The sequence below is a fragment of the Lactuca sativa genome, chromosome 8 (genome assembly GCF_002870075.4).
Source record: "Lactuca sativa cultivar Salinas chromosome 8, Lsat_Salinas_v11, whole genome shotgun sequence".
NCBI classification, from domain to species: Eukaryota; Viridiplantae; Streptophyta; class Magnoliopsida; order Asterales; family Asteraceae; genus Lactuca; species Lactuca sativa.
In genome coordinates this window covers 336,645,049-336,661,577 of record NC_056630.2, presented here as the reverse complement: position 1 = coordinate 336,661,577, position 16,529 = coordinate 336,645,049, and the positions used below count along the sequence as shown (strand labels likewise).

General features: G+C 34.8%; 2 protein-coding genes across 6 annotated transcripts; one reads left to right on the top strand and one right to left on the bottom strand.

The window, feature by feature from the left end:
- Positions 1–298: 298 nt before the first annotated feature.
- Positions 299–6,478, top strand: LOC111882195 (DNA mismatch repair protein MSH6). Of its 4 annotated transcripts, none has more exons than XM_023878544.3 (20): positions 299–1,304; positions 1,395–1,497; positions 1,619–1,721; positions 1,808–1,861; positions 1,964–2,038; positions 2,115–2,183; positions 2,290–2,373; positions 2,469–2,663; positions 2,767–3,290; positions 3,377–3,506; positions 3,597–3,688; positions 3,802–4,186; positions 4,266–4,367; positions 4,474–4,636; positions 4,730–5,022; positions 5,104–5,241; positions 5,389–5,468; positions 5,553–5,652; positions 5,779–5,908; positions 5,991–6,478. In XM_023878544.3, the coding sequence occupies exons 1-20, from the start codon at positions 479–481 to the stop codon at positions 6,173–6,175; spliced, it is 3,831 nt and encodes a 1,276-aa protein (XP_023734312.1). In that variant the 5' UTR covers positions 299–478; the 3' UTR covers positions 6,176–6,478. The 4 variants fall into 4 exon arrangements, with proteins under 4 accessions (XP_023734312.1, XP_023734314.1, XP_023734313.1 ...); XM_023878546.3 differs by having other exon boundaries at positions 300–1,304; positions 1,401–1,497; XM_023878545.3 differs by having other exon boundaries at positions 300–1,304; positions 3,805–4,186.
- On the bottom strand, positions 6,437–11,118 carry LOC111882196 (uncharacterized). Of its 2 annotated transcripts, none has more exons than XM_023878549.3 (7): positions 10,892–11,118; positions 10,706–10,766; positions 9,248–9,318; positions 8,083–8,221; positions 7,088–7,168; positions 6,905–7,006; positions 6,437–6,804 (listed from the first exon to the last, which is right to left on the bottom strand). In XM_023878549.3, exons 1-7 carry the CDS (start codon positions 11,011–11,013, stop codon positions 6,730–6,732), a joined length of 651 nt encoding a protein of 216 aa, XP_023734317.1. In that variant the 5' UTR covers positions 11,014–11,118; the 3' UTR covers positions 6,437–6,729. The 2 variants fall into 2 exon arrangements, with proteins under 2 accessions (XP_023734317.1, XP_023734316.1); XM_023878548.3 differs by having other exon boundaries at positions 10,706–10,777; positions 10,892–11,113.
- Between the last annotated feature and the right edge of the window lie 5,411 nt (positions 11,119–16,529).

Here is a 16,529-nt window from a genome sequence, read left to right as displayed (position 1 = left end):
CATAAAATTTTTGACAAAATCTACAAAAAAAAATTTCATTATTTTCGAAAAATTAATAATTTGGTCCCATGACCTGTTGAACATGTCAAAAAGGGCTAAAGTGAATAAATTAGTCGGTTTTTTAGGTTTTTTTATTCAAAAGACGAAAAAGTCAGAACTTTTTTTATTTAAAAAATAAAATTTAGAATTTTTATTACAAATTTACCTAAAATAAGAGACTTTTATAAAGATATCTAAAATTTTGTAAGGGCGTATCTAAAATTTGTAAGTGATTTTCCTGGTTTATACATATACGTATATACCCATCCGCGAGGCTGGAATAGGAGTCGTCATCTTTACCTGTCTTCCCGCCAACGTTCGCCCTCGTACTTCTCTCTGAGATATTCTTCCCACTGCAATTCCCGCCTTCTACACACACATACATACCACTCATCTCGTATTTTACACCCACCACACTCTACACAGTGCATACTCAATAATGGCATTTCGTCGCCCAACCAACGGCCGATCGCCGCTCGTTAATCCACAACGTCAAATCACCTCTTTCTTCTCCAAATCACCATCATCAACTTCCTCCCTTTCTCCTTCCCAGTCACCATCCCCTCTTCTTTCTAACTCTAATTCGAACTCGAACTCTAAACTTAAACCTAAAACTAAACCTAGCCCTACAACCCCATCCCCTTTGCAAACCACAAGCAGTAAGAAACGGGCCTTGGTTATTGGTCAATCTTCTTCTACTCCCGCTTCCGATGCCCAAAACCCTAGATATGGCGACGAAGTAGTTAATCGAAGGATTAAGGTTTACTGGCCACTGGACAAGGCTTGGTATGAAGGCTGTGTCAAAGCTTTTGATAAGAGTTCGGGTAAGCATTTGGTTCAGTATGATGATGGTGAAGAGGAGCATTTGGATTTATCTAAAGAGAAGATTGAGTTGTTAAAGGAGCAGGCTAAAAGGTTCCGTAGGTTGAGGAAATTTTCCATTGAAGACGAAGATGATGATGAGGCTGGAGGCGGTGCCAAGGGGAACGTGGATAAGAATGTAGAAAGTGGAGGAGATGATTCTGATGATGAGGATTGGGGAATGCATGTCGAAAAGGAAGCTATTGACGATGAAATGGAGGATTTAGAGTTGGTAGACGAGAACGAGGAAGAGGAGGAGGAAGTGGAAGAAACGAAGGCAATAAAGCCGGACTCCAAAAAGCGGAAGGTTTTTGGAATGAAATCAGCCTCTCTTAAGAAAATCAAGAACGAGGCTCCGTTGGATTTAAGCCCGTGCAATTTGGAGCATAAAACCAATAATAACAGTAAGTATGAGTATTTGTAGATAATTGTGTATTCTAGGTGTATTGAAAGCACACTGTGTTTTTACAAATAACAAGAGGGTTGCTTTTAAGTTGCAGGTGCGAAGGCATCTGCTTTTGTTGACAATGATCTTGTTGGCGATAAAGCTGAAAGATTTACCACAAGAGAAGAAGAGAAGTTCAAATTTCTTGGGAAGTAAGTACCTGTACTTGTGCACCTTTAATATCTCTTTCTTCTACAGAAATGCAGTTTAATTGCTTTTTTATGCTGGTCTTTTGGTATTCTATTGTATTAATGAAAGCTTTTTGTTGAGTAGAGCCCGGAAGGATGCCAAGAAGAGATCCCCTGATGATGAAAATTATGATTCAAGAACTCTATACTTGCCTCCTGACTTTTTGGAGAGTTTATCAGGTGGCCAGGTAATTGATCCTTTTTGGTCACAAATGATTAAACTGTATTGCAATCTGCAAGTAATTGAAATGGTCTGCTTTTTTGTTGAATATAGAGACAATGGTGGGAGTTCAAGTCACAACATATGGATAAGGTTCTATTTTTTAAGGTAAGTGATCTATATCTAATATGGAATTAAGATCGGCAAGTATCAAATATTTTTCTATAGGATGCAACTTTTCTTAGTTCCTAACTCCATGTTACTAAACAGATGGGAAAGTTTTACGAGCTCTTTGAAATGGATGCACATGTTGGAGCAAAAGAACTTGATTTGCAATACATGAAGGTAAAAAAGCTGTTTGATTTTGGTGTAGCATACTATTTCCAATTTACATTTATTCACAGAGGTTACTGTTTCTCAGGGAGACCAGCCTCATTGTGGATTCCCAGAAAAGAACTTTGCACTAAATGTAGAGAAGTTGGCTCGCAAGGTTATTTCTTTCTTCAAGTTGTTGATATTCTTACATACATGTATATCAACCTAATTTTCTTGTAGTCATGATATGATATGATTGTAACAATTATTTGCTTGAACAGGGTTACCGAGTTCTGGTTATTGAGCAGACAGAGACACCTGATCAGCTTGAGAGGCGTCGCAAAGAGCAGGGTACTAGAGATAAGGTAACCAAATCTTGTCTTTTACACAATACATGACAATGACATACCATAATTCTAGATTAGATTTTGTGTTCTGACATTTTATGCCTATTCTGCAGGTTGTGAAAAGGGAAATATGTGGAGTAGTCACTAAAGGAACATTGGTTGATGGAGAAATGGTGGCAGCAAATCCGGATGCTTCTTATCTGTTTGCAGTTTCTGAATGCTATGAAGCATCAGGAAACCAACGTGATGATAGAATCTATGGTGTTTGTGTGGTTGATGTTGCTACAAGCAAGATCATGATAGGACAGGTGTGAAGTAAATATTGGTTCTGTTTAAGTTTTTTTTTTTTTTTTTTTTTACTGTCTAGAGTTGGTGCTTTGTTGTCATGGAAACTGATGCTTCATTTTACAGTTTGGAGATGACACAGAGTGCAGTGTGCTGAGCTGCTTATTGTCCCAACTAAGACCAGTGGAAATCATAAAACCTGTCAAATCACTCAGCCCTGAAACTGAAAGAGTACTACTAAGACAAACAAGAAGCCCTGTCATAAATGAGTTGATACCACTTGAAGAGTTTTGGGATGCAGAGAAAACTATGTGTGAAGTGAAGGAGATTTATAAGCGCATCAGTAATCAATCATGTTTGAATGAATCCATGTCATGCTCATCTGATACTAAGGATTGCCTACCAGAAGTACTCTCTGATCTAATGAATACTGGAAATGTTGGTAGTTATGCTCTGTCAGCCCTTGGGGGCACTCTGTTCTACCTGAGAAAAGCCTTCCTGGACGAGTCATTGCTTCGATTTGCAAAGTTTGAGCGACTTCCTTGTTCTGGATTCAATGATTCCACCATAAAACCATACATGGTTCTTGATGCAGCTGCTCTAGAGAATCTTGAAGTTTTTGAGAACAGTGTAAATGGAGACTCTAAGGGGTATGTTTAAGTTTTTGAGAACATTATTGATTATTCACATTTACTTCCTGATTTGATATTATATCATATATATATCCATGATGCAGGACATTGTATGAGCAACTAAATCGTTGTGTGACAGCATTTGGGAAGAGGTTGCTTAAAACATGGCTCTCTAGACCTTTATATCACATAGACTCAATCAGGGAACGCCAGAATGCTGTAGCTGGTGTAAAGGTTCTCTACATGTATTAATTTATCCATCTTCTAGAGTAGATCACATTATATATTGTTTCTAATATAATATAATATAATTCCAAAATTCAGGGAGTTAGCCTGCCTTATGCTCTTGAATTTCGTAAAGAGCTGTCCAAGCTTCCAGACATGGAGCGGTTGTTGGCACGCATCTTTTCTTGCAGGTAAAACAACAAACACTCTAGTTGGTAGTAATCTATATATATATATATATATATATATATATATATATATATATATATATATATTGATGTTGGGTATTCATGTTGATATGAAGCAGTGAAGCTAATGGTAGGAATTCGAGTAAAGTGGTTCTGTATGAGGATGCATCAAAGAAACAACTTGAACATTTCATAATGGTTCTCAGTGGGTGTGAAGTAATTATAAATGCATGCTCCTCGCTAGGTGTCATTCTGGAAAACACTGATTCTAGGCTGCTGCATCACCTGTTAGCACCTGGTAAAGGTCTTCCGGATGTTGATGGTGTTCTTAGGCATTTCAAGGATGCTTTTGATTGGATGGAGGCAAAAAGTTCAGGGCGTATAATACCTCGTGATGGGGTTGATAAAGAATACGATACTGCTTGCGGAATGGTTACAGATATTGAGTTTAGTCTGAGAAAGCATTTGAAGGAACAGAGAAAACTTCTTGGAGATTCATCGGTGAGATTAGTTTCTCAAAATACTGTTATGAATGAATAATGATATTTACTAATTTTTTGATTATGATGGTGGTGTTCAGATCAATTATGTTACTGTTGGAAAGGATACATATCTTCTTGAAGTAGCTGAAAGTTTGTCTGGTAGCGTTCCTTGTGAGTATGAGCGTCGATCATCTAAGAAGGTAGATTTGGTTGGTTTAGAGTGTAGTTATTTTTAGTGTTGTGTGTGTAAAATGTAAAAAGGTCGATTCTGATTAATCAGAATCATGAATATGGATGGATGTGCAGGGTTTTGTCCGATACTGGACTCCTGAAATTAGGAATTTGATGAGGGAGCTGTCAGAAGCTGAATCCGAGAAAGAGTCCAAGTTGAAAAGCATCATGCAGAGGTTGATTGGGCGGTTTTGTGAGCATCATGTGAGCTGGAGACAGTTGGTTTCTACAGCTGCAGGTGTTTATATTTTGCTACTTTTTTTTTTCCTTCATGTTTTTGCTGCTAAACAGCTTATATCAAGTCAACTATATGTATAATTTTTTTTTCCAGAACTTGATGTCCTGATCAGCATAGCAATTGCGAGTGACATGTATGAAGGACCAACATGTCGTCCGCTTATAGTGGATTTGGATGGGGATGAAGCACCAGTTGTCGATGCTAAAAGTCTAGGGCATCCTGTGCTTGGAAATGATACTCTAGGGGATGGCAGTGGCAACTTTGTCCCAAATGATGTTTGTATTGGTGGGGCGGATCATGCCAGATTTATCGTGCTTACTGGTCCTAACATGGGTGGAAAGTCTACTCTTCTGCGTCAAGTTTGTTTAGCACTGATTTTGGCACAGGTAAAGAAAGATATATGGAATTTGTGTTTCTCTTTTTTTTTTTTTTTTTAGTAGTTAATTAGTTATGGATGGGTGTTCCAGGTGGGGGCAGATGTGCCTGCAGAAAGCTTTAAGATGTCTCCGGTTGATCGCATCTTTGTGAGGATGGGTGCAAAAGACCATATTATGGCAGGCCACAGTACATTTCTAACCGAGCTGCTGGAAACCGCATCCATGCTGGTATGTGTGTGTGTGTTCTTTATCATTTTTATATTATAATATCAATATGAAAAGACTTTTTGTTTAAAAAAAATAGAGTACTATATTCAATCTTCAAGTGTGTCCATGTTGTTGGGTTTGTGATATGAAATTGGATATGTTATGCAGTCATCAGCAACACGGAGTTCGGTTGTGGCATTAGATGAACTTGGACGAGGAACAGCAACATCAGATGGACAAGCCATAGCGTATGCTTTCACTTTCACTTTCACTTTCATATGTTTATGTTGTTGTCATCTTTCACCAAAACTCATTATTTGGTTTGGTTGCAGTGCATCGGTTCTTGAACACCTTGTGAACAAGGTCCAGTGTCGGGGTCTGTTTTCTACTCACTATCATCACTTAGCTTTGGAGTATCAGCAGATTGACAAGGTACCCGTATTATTCCTTACCCAGCTTTTTGGAGCTATAAAACAACATTTAGATAACTATACTGTTACTATTTTGATGGCAATCTTATCTTTAGACCTTTGACCTTAGTGTGTGGGTTGTATGTAGGTTTCCCTATGTCACATGGCATGCCAAGTTGGAGATGGAGATGGAGGTGTAGAGGAGGTAACATTTCTCTACAAATTGACACTTGGTGCATGCCCCAAAAGCTATGGTGTCAACGTTGCACGCCTAGCAGGCAAGTTCCTTCCCTCCCTCCCACTTTTATTGTAATTCTAATAATAATAATGATTGACACGTGTCAAGCATGGGTTTTTTAGGACTTCCTGATGCCGTGCTTAAAAAGGCTGCAATTAAGTCCCAAGAGTTTGAGACAATGTATGGTAAAAGGACAAGGACAAACCAAAACCAGATAGCGCTCATGTTGCAGAGCTTAAACAATTGTCATGGGAATGGGATTCTTGATTTACAGAACAGGGCAAAGATATTTTTGGAGCACAAGTGATCAGATTTTGCACTCTGGATTGGACGTGTAGTTAGTTGGTAGTTTGTTTCGATATAGGAAAACTAGTTTTGATGATTGAGAATTGAGATAACCCAACCCAACCCAACCCAACCAAGGCTTGGATGTGTGATGTGTGGTGGGTCCGTCCATTTTTGTAATTGAAATTGCAAGCCAAGTGATGAAGGCTTGTTGACCACCAACCTAATCTCAGTTTTTGTAACGCATCCACAAGAAACAACACATGTTGAATGCAAATACAAATGCAAATGAAAATGTGTATGGCATATGTTTATTTCTCAACAACCATTTCTACTTCCTAGGTGTACGTACATTGGTCTACATTTTGGTTTGTTGGTCTAGCTGTTTGGTTACATTCATTCTCACTATCTCATGGGTACATTCGTTAATATACATATACATACATACAGCGATCAACTAACTGGTAGTAGAAATGGAAGTTGAGCTTTTTCTATTTTTTGCTTCTTTTGAAAAAAATAAAAGAAAATATAAATGAATGAATGAATGGATGTAATTTGCTGGATTGTGTATGTAAACTATACATTGTCCTGTCCTTCCTCCTGGGGCTGGGAACTCGATGATGATGTTTGATTGTTAGAAGTTGAACCAGCCTGTGTACAAGTAGAAAAAAACACAAAAAATCAGTTAAGTACAAGTTGCAATATCTCAATCAGATACACAGGAGTTATCCTTTAAAAATCAGCAATCAACCTGATTCTGATTTTGACGTTTAATGCTGTTATGGACCACATCAATCAACCGCATTATTATGTACATTGGAAGTAATATCCCACTAGCCTTTATAACTAGCAACTGCAAAAGCAAAACAAATCAAATCAGTAACAACCTTAATCAGTTCATATCACAATAATGCCAATGGTGGTTAGTACTTACTGTTAGGATCGTAAATGGGTAATCACCTGTTTCACCCATTAGCACTGCAAGAAAATGTCTCACCAGTAGAAGTACTGTAAACTGCAATAGATCATGATCATCATGCAAATTGCAAAAACTTAGAAACAAGAAAGCACAAAAAATCTTTCTTTGTGAATTGTGAATTGTGAATTGTGATCATCATACATACAGTATACACACAAACGAGTACATGTCATGTCTGTTCTGTGCAATAATTTAAAGTCACATGGTAATAAAATGGTTTCCATTCCAATCCATAATAACTTTTGCCTTATTTGAGTAATTCGTTTCCATTTCCATTTCCATTTCACGTGTAGCTTAACTATTGACATCTGGCATTTAAATTTAACGACACAACTAATGTCGTTTTTTACCCTCAACATTCAAATAAGTATATCTTATCTCGAATTGACTTGGATACCCATTCATCTTCTTGCAATAAATACACTTTGAAGTTTGAACATGAAACCAAGGTGTGGGAATTTTAATGGCAAACAGTTGTCTATTAATCGTGTTTTTTTTTTTCTTATTAAGTTATCCATCCATGTAAATGTAATCTTGACAACGCGTGAATAGTAGACTAGTAGTATGGCCCCATTGTAGACTTTTCAAACCTTATTAAGGAACTACCAATAAATATAATATTTTTTTTTAAGATGAAACGGAAACCCCCACCTCCATACTTTTGACTTTCAATGTCATCATTTCAATATAGCTATTTTCATTTTTTTTTACAAGCCATATTAGCAAACATCGTATAATATATATTAATATTTAATAGTTGTCTGCCAATTATTTAAAGGATATTTTAATTACGACGTGTGTGTGTGTTTTAGAGAAGAGAAATATATGGATAACCATTAACCTTTGTGCAATCATTCATAATTTCAAATTTCTTTAAATAATTGTTATTAATTATTTGTATATAAACTGAAACTTTTGACAATTAAGTTGAAAATTTAGGCAAAACTTACGATGACAGCCACTGTTCTGCACATAGAAGCTGTTGTATCGGCAGCTGATGAGCACTCTGCATATTCTCTTTCAATCAATCTTTCTTCTTCATCATCATCACCATCTTCAGTGCTTGGAGTTGGAATTTCCAAGCTTCCTCTATTATTGTAAAATAAACTAATTTATTAAAACAAGAATTACCAAAATTCGATCTATATAAAAGGCATGAATCATTCTTTTCTACTTTATGGGTCTAAATTCTAAAATTCCTTTCCTTTAAAATATATATAAAAACGGAAGCATTACTGGTTGATTGCAATTTAAAAATATTTAAATTTGCGGTGAATATAAAAATCAGTTTATTGGATACTCTTATTATTATTATTCTTATATTTGGAGATGCAATGGATTATGAAAAGATAACGGAAAATTTCTATTTCCACATTAAGGCCTCCAACCCATCTTTACCTAAATATTTAAACAAAATTAATATCCAAAACAAATTATGAGCTGTTGATTGATTTTATTTTTTATGTGCGCATACAGGAAACAGCTAATGTGTGTGGACGTCTTCTCCCCAAATAACATTTCCTAGCTACTTTCGATTCACACTTCAAACTTCAAGCTCTACTAAATTATATATATATATATATATATATATATATATATATATATATATATATATATATATATATATATATATATATATGTTTGGTCATCTATCTAATATTTTTATGTTGTGAGACCCATTTTTAATAATAATAATATCGACAAAAAAAAAATGGATATGTTTGTGGATGTTACCTACTTCAAATGAAACATACGTACGAAAACACTCAAAACAGAAGTAAGAAAATGACAAACACATGAAATCTAAACATTATAACATTTTTTATTCAATTTCCTTTCACATATATCATATTCATATATACTTGTTGGCGTGGTTAATTAGAGGACATATATATACCATGGTTTGGTATCGGATCGATTGATTATATAATTAAAGTTGTCTAATGAAATATATACATAAACAGAAGAATAAAGTTGTCTGATAAAGAAATTTGAGACCTGTGGTCCAAATAATAATAATAATAATAATAATAATAATAATAATAATAATGTGGTTTGGTTAGAATATATATATAGAGAGAGAAAGAGAGGATGATTGAGCAAAAGAGTAATTACCGAATTGTGACACGAGTGTCGTCGACCTTTTTTGGGGGTGGGGTTGGGGCTGAGTAACCAGGTTCAAATTTCTGCAGCGTTAAACAAGTACACGTCTTTTTCAGTCGCTGCTAACATACATACATAATATACAATACATGCTTTTTTTTTTTTTTTTTTTTTCTTTTTCTTTTCCACAACAAAATTCTTAACCAATTGCAATAATTTATAGCAAATAATTCATCGTCTTGTGCATTTAATTTTAAACATAAAGACCAAAATACTTTTACGCTTTGAACGACGTTAAAATTTTGGTTTAATACATATACTACTTATAAACAATCTCAAAAGTCACATGGCAATATTTTCATCTTCACAAATAGCATTGAAAACTAACAAACTTCCTTAATTTTGAAATCATCTCTTAAAAGGACTTCATGGGTCTATAATTTAGAGAAAAGGAAGACGCCACGCCATATACTAAAAATGGATGGATGTATTGCATCATTTTTGTTGTTCAAGAAGGTAACAAACTCCTTTTCAAATTTTATTCTTTGAAAAAGTAATGTATATATGGAGGAAATGGGTTGCTAAAGCAATGTTTGTTGCTAGTTTTTTTGTTATCAAAATAAAAAAGGAGACAAAGGTGTGCCGGTTTAAAATTCGAAAACAGATTATTATTGGTTGAATTATCGATAGCTAAATTTTAAGATGAAGAAAGTATGCACGAAGCATATGAATAATTTAGTAAAGACGGAAAATAGAGAAGAAGATGAGAGGAAAATTACTTGTCTTAGTTGACAAGGAATATGCATGAATATACAGATTTAATTTCTTGACATAAAAGTCGGGTATATGCCATTTGACCTTCCTTCCGTCATTGATTACACGTTCAAATAAAGCAGTAGCCTTTTATTAATATAATATATAAAATTAATAACATACCTTTTAAAAAAAAACAAACAAACTTATAATATGTTATAATCAACAAATAAATAGCGAAAAAAAAATGAAATTTTAATTAACGCGATATTTACGAATGAACAGCAGTGAGTCAGCAGAGGAAATGAATTTCAAGGTGAAAACCGATTCAAATGGAGGAACGAATGAATTAAATAATCTGAATTTGAATATGCTTCTGCCTTATCTTGTTAAAACAAGACACATGTTAATATGTTATATGTATGAAGAGACGAAATTCAATGCCTGTCCATATTTGTAGACTTTTTCTTGAATAATTCAACACGAAAAGAAAAGGATCTATTCATAGCATTGGTGGTTTAAAATTTAGCACAAACGCCAATACCCAATAGCCAATACGATTCAGTATTGGGGACGGACGATTCAAAATATATGTCAGATGAGACTCCGGCAGAGAATTGAAATTTAACCAAAACGACAACAAACAAAACCACCGTAGATTCAACTTCAGAATTTCAAAAAAAAAAAAAAAATGAAGAACGAATGAAGAAACCTAACCTGAAGACAAAGTTCGCAATTAGTGTTTCCCTTCTCATCACACCATCTCTGTACGCAATCTCTGTGAGCAAACTGATGTGATGTGATGATCAATCAAAATTCAAAACAGAGATTAAATTCGTAACTATATGTAATACCTAGTAATGAAAAAGAAAAATGATAATCGAGACAGAGAAGCAAGAATACCTTGATAGTTCCAGAACAAGAACATGGAGTTTCCAAGGTTTTACAACTTTCGAACTCTCCTTCGTGACAAATTCTGCAGTATATGATCTCAGATACTGAATATAATAATTCTTCTTCAACATTCACCTTCAATTCTGCCATCCTCTCTCACAAAATTCAAAATTCCTTTTCTCTTCTCTCTCTCTAGTCGTTGGCTCTGTTTCGTGGAGAATTTTTGGGCTTTAAAGGGATGAAACCAGATACAAAATTCCAACAATACCCTTCCTTGTTTATACGCTACTACTACTTCCCCCCGCCCCTCCCCGCCCCACCTAGCCTAAATTAAAACTTTTTGTAAACAAAAACATATGATAGTTTTCTATAAAATACTGTTATTTTATTTTAAATTGGAATTATATAGAAATAAAATAATGACATTTGTTTGAACGATGTTAGACTGAACTTTTTATATTTTTGTTTTGTTTGAGTTAATTGTCAAAAGTTTACGGATGATTAATCATCTGATTAATATTGTCTTTGCTTTAAATATTTTGTTTCGCCCTAACATTTGGGAAATTGAGTAAACCAACCCTTATAAACGAGTTTGTTAACAATAATAACTATTTTTTTTTTTGAAAAATGGACCACTTTCTCTGAAATAGCGTATTCCGGAGCACGTAAGAACATTCCGGACTTGGGTCGGTCAACGTATTCCGGAATACGATATTCTGGAGCTTATTTTCATTCCAGAGTTGTAGGTGGTTGGTATGAATTAGGTCTGGAATCTGATACCCCGTACATTCTGTACTGAAAAAGTGTATTCCGGACTATACCACGGAATAACCGTACATTCACGAGGTCTGTTCCGGAGAACTAAAAGTAGGGTATTTGTGGGTTTTTGTTCCATATATTTCCATATATGCAATATATTTGTGTTTTTGATACCTTCATTACACGTTCTGGAATGCGTACCTATATGAGTTTTTTTCGAGTGCCAGTTTCTAGTGGAGGGAAATGACAGCATATCGAAGAATCTGTGCAATATATTGGTCAAGACTACACATGCTTTGATGTAGATATTGTTGGATTAATGTCTAAGTCCATAACTATATTTGGTATGTACTTGACCCGACCCGGCATGGTCCATTTGGGTTGCACTTCACCAACACAATTTATATGGATAATCTTTTGAGAATAGTATGTTTATGATTAATATTAATATATTATAAGTTCTAATATATTAATATGGAATCATATTATTTAATTAGTATTGATCAAGAATTAATTTATAATTAATTAAGTGATCAAAAGGAACTAATTAAATATGGACTCTTATATATATGGAATGAGCCAAGTTCATTTAGGTTGGGCTAAGCTTTCATGGATAGTCCATGGAGTGTTTAACCCATGGATCCTAGGAAATGAAAGGTCATGGGTATTAGGGTTTAACCCTAATCCTCCACACTATATAAAGATGTCCTTGGTTGGTGAAATTGGCACTAGGGTGGTACACTAAGAAGGGCTAGCCAATTTCACTAGAGAGAACCAAGTATCCATATTCTCTAAAGTCTTCCAAGGTGTTTTGGTGATTTGTGATTCCATTTGAGGCTTCCACACTATTGGGGCTAAGTTCTTAAAGTTTGAATACATCAAGCTACATCAAAAGGTATGTCATCTAACTAGTACTTTGTAGTATAAGAACTTCATAATATGCTAGTTAGGATTAAAGCCTTGGAAAGTTCTTATTTGCATGTATTATAGAGAAAACATAGATCCAAGGTTTATAGGGTTGCATGTAGACCATAGGAGTGTTAGAATGCTCAAAACCCAACAGTGGTATCAGAGCCTAGGCTTGTTTTCTTGTTTTCTTGTTATACTTGCAAAAGAAGCTGGAAAATCGAGTTTTGATGCTGTCTGCCCTGCAGACTCGCCGAGTCCATGAATGGACTTGGCGAGTCCAAGGCAAAAAGCATCCAACTCGCCGAGTTGGTTCATGCACTCGACGAGTTGGACCCCCAGACAGCATAAATTCGACTTTTTTGGCTGGAATTGGACTAGGAACATTACCCTAAGATGTTTTTGAACTTATAAACTTGTTTTTGATGTGGTAATGTTCATGCTAATCCAATTTCAAAGATAATTGTCAATAGATTCATGTTTTGTATTAGTTTAAGGTTTAGACTAATTACATGAAAAAGTTTGACTTGAATTATCTTGTTCTTATAAGTTGCTTAGATTAATAGAAAAGTTGAGTGAAATAGTTGTTTTCAATCCAAATTAATCTAAGAGTTGATTCTAAAATGTGTTTTTGTAACTTGTCCTCAAGTTATATGAAAAGTCACATTTAAGTTTCATAAAACTCATAAAAGTTGGCAAAGGTTACAAAAATGAAGAGTCTAGTTCTAATTAAATGGTTTTATGACTCCATAACTTGTCCTCAAGTTATGGAGGACCAAGAGTCTCTTCATTAAATAATAAATATAAAAAAAAGTGTAGCCTTAATTAATTCCATAAGTTATAAGATAAAGAAAAAGTTAATTCTTTTATTAGTTTAAAGTCTTCCATAACTTGTCCTCAAGTTATGGAACTTGAAGAGTTTTTGGATTAAAACTACTTTAAACACAAAAGTTATGGAATTAATTAGTTTTGAATAGTTTCAAAACTTGCCTTCAAGTTTTGGAATTTGTAAAGTTTTCTCTTATGAATACTTTAATTCCAAGTTAGCCCTTAGAATTTTAAAGAGTTAAAATTCAACCCTTATACTTTATAATATTATAAGTTAATAATATATACATATATATATATATATATATATATATATATATATATATATATATATATATATGTATGTATGTATAAGAGTAAAGTCTGTCTTGCCGCTAGTACGCCTCATTCACGAAGCCAGTGTATAAGGTGGGTATAAGGTTGTTGCCTATAAAATGGCAACTTAATGGGTGTCCACTCTCACCCACCGCTTGCTTGACTGGTGGAGGGTCGTTAGCCGAACGGGTTTGACAGGACTATAATTCTCCCTTCATTAAAAGTATTAATGATAAATACTAAGTAACTAAACTCTTAATAATACCCAATCTTAGTTACTTAGGAAAATGTGAATAAGGTGCTAATCCATGAAATTACACTTTGCACTTTGTTTAAGTCGGTTAGTGGAGCGTGTGTGGTTAACCGACACACTAACTCGTATTTAACAAGGTAGGCAAAGGGTAACTTAATGTTTATCATAGTATCGATGGAGCGTATGTGGTTAACCGGCACATCGATTGAGGGGTAAACACTTAAGGGTACCAAGTAATTTGCATGGTTACTTCACACCTTGTTTTGTGATCCTCGGCATCCCAGTCACAAAACCTGAAGGGCACACTCGAGATTGAAACATGCCATTGAACAGTTTAATGAATCTCAAAGATCTAGGAGTTTCAAATCCAATTAAAACCTAATAATACATTCGTTTATCTTGGTGGAAATTGGTGAATCGTCATTCACCTACCTTCAAATATTTTATAGCTTGGATTACGGCATACCTCTTCTAAGTTATAAAATAGTTTGTTGGGTCCTAGCTTAATATTTCATATTGGGTGTCATATTAAGGACTTAAGATCAACTATCTTGAATATCTCCCAAAAGATGTCTGGTTTAGACATTTATGATCTTCCCAAATCTCTTGAAACAAGATTTCCTAAATGAAGATGATGTCCCATGGAAATCATACTTCTTTCACCTCCTCCAATTATTCTCCCTAACCCATAAGTTCTTGAAAATTTTAAGGTCACTCAAGCCCTATTGGCAAGGCAAGGTCTAGGTGTGATCACATCTTGTAGATGTAGTCACATATTGACAAGCCGGGAAAGTTGGGTGTCAAAGTCTTGAGAAAGTTGGTGGTTCAATCACTTTCTAAGTCACATAGTGAGTTCCTTTGGGACACCTATGAAACAGACTATGACAAGACCCTTAATGATCTTATCTATTTGTTAAGATCAACTTCCTTAAAACCTGATGGACATTGACAATAGTGACACAGGAAATCCAGAAAAGCATTCTCTTCCCAATGGAAAGGGGTCGGCCATAGTCAACTCGGTTGACCAAATGGTAAAGAGAAAAGCTAAGTCTGTGATAGTCCCGTGTACCGTTATCAAAGGGTCCATATGTTTAAATTGCCAAAGGAAGGGACATTGGTTACGGATCTACCAAATTTACCTAAGGATGTTGAAGTCAATAAGTTTGACTCTACTTCAGGTAAAGTCCACTATTTAACTCTGCTAAGTTTCTATTCTGAGATTCTTGATACATGATGTGACTGGGTCACATGGTGATGTTTTAAGAATCAAAGAAAAGTGAAGAAACTTAAAAAAAAATAAAAAAAAGAATATGCTGAATCTGATCGCGTAGATGGATTTCTATCGCATAGTTTGAAGATCGGATTCTTGAGCTACTTCTTAGGAGTTATGAGATATTGCTTAGGAATAGATAACAAGAAGTTTTCATATGGATTGTAAGGATAAGTTTTTCCGCAAAGTTTTTAAAATAAAAGAAAATTTTAGATTTTATTTATTTTAAAATATCCTTACAATGGCATTTGAGGAAAAATTGTTGCTTATATGATTCCATTAATAGCAAGAGTGGAAATATGAAATTGATTCTTTCATTTGTGGTAATGTCTAAATTTACCAAATAAGGAAAGATTCTCATCACCCAAGTTTCAATTGGACCGGAACTTGGAATCATGCAAGTTGTATAGCATGATGAATGAGAACTTTCAAGTATTGGAAAATTAAGACCAATTACTTGTTCACATGGATGTGTGAGTCAAGTGAAGGACTAAGGGATCGAGTACACAGTCTTGTGCACTGATTAAGTCCACCACAAAAGATCGATAAGATTATTCGTCATAATTTACTATAGCTCAGTAGATATGGTTATACTTACAAGCTTAAGTGTAATTCTGAGACATTGGAAAAGGTTCCAATGTATGGCAGAGCGAATAAGAAGAATCAAATTAGGCAGAAGGATAAAAGTTTCTCAAATCTGAAAAGATGGGAGAGAGTACTTTCGTATCAGTTTTGTGATCATCTTAATGATTTAGAGACCTTATCACAATTCATCCTCTAAGAGCCTTCTTATAGCTAAGAAGAGGAACTTGAATTCTTGAAGTGGTTAAATCAAGAAGATGATTCATACTTCGTTCCAAAAACAATTCTTAGAGTTATACTCTAAGATTGTAACTTGAGTGACATGTCTTAAAGAAGGTTTAAAACACTTGTTAAATGTAAGAGTAAAAGTTTTCTACTCTTGTACATTTGAAATTGGTAAGTTGTGATGTTTTGGATAAAACAAAGACCAACTAAGGCCAATTGTGTGAAGTGTTTGTCTTGATTAGAATCCGCACTATCTCATGGATGTTTGACAAGGGAGTCTTATATGTCAAGAGGACAGTGGGAGTGTTAAAGGTCTTGAAAGTCTCAAGAACTAATCAAGAATAAAACCTGAAGTTCTTCACTAGCACACGAATTGAGGTTTATAACCTATCGTGTTGACATATTCTGTGCCCATTCCAGTTAAAGTTGGCTTTGCATATGAGTTCTTAGAGTTCTCAATTTGTTGCACATCAACTTGGAAGCAATGGCAGGCCCTTGAGCTGCCAGGT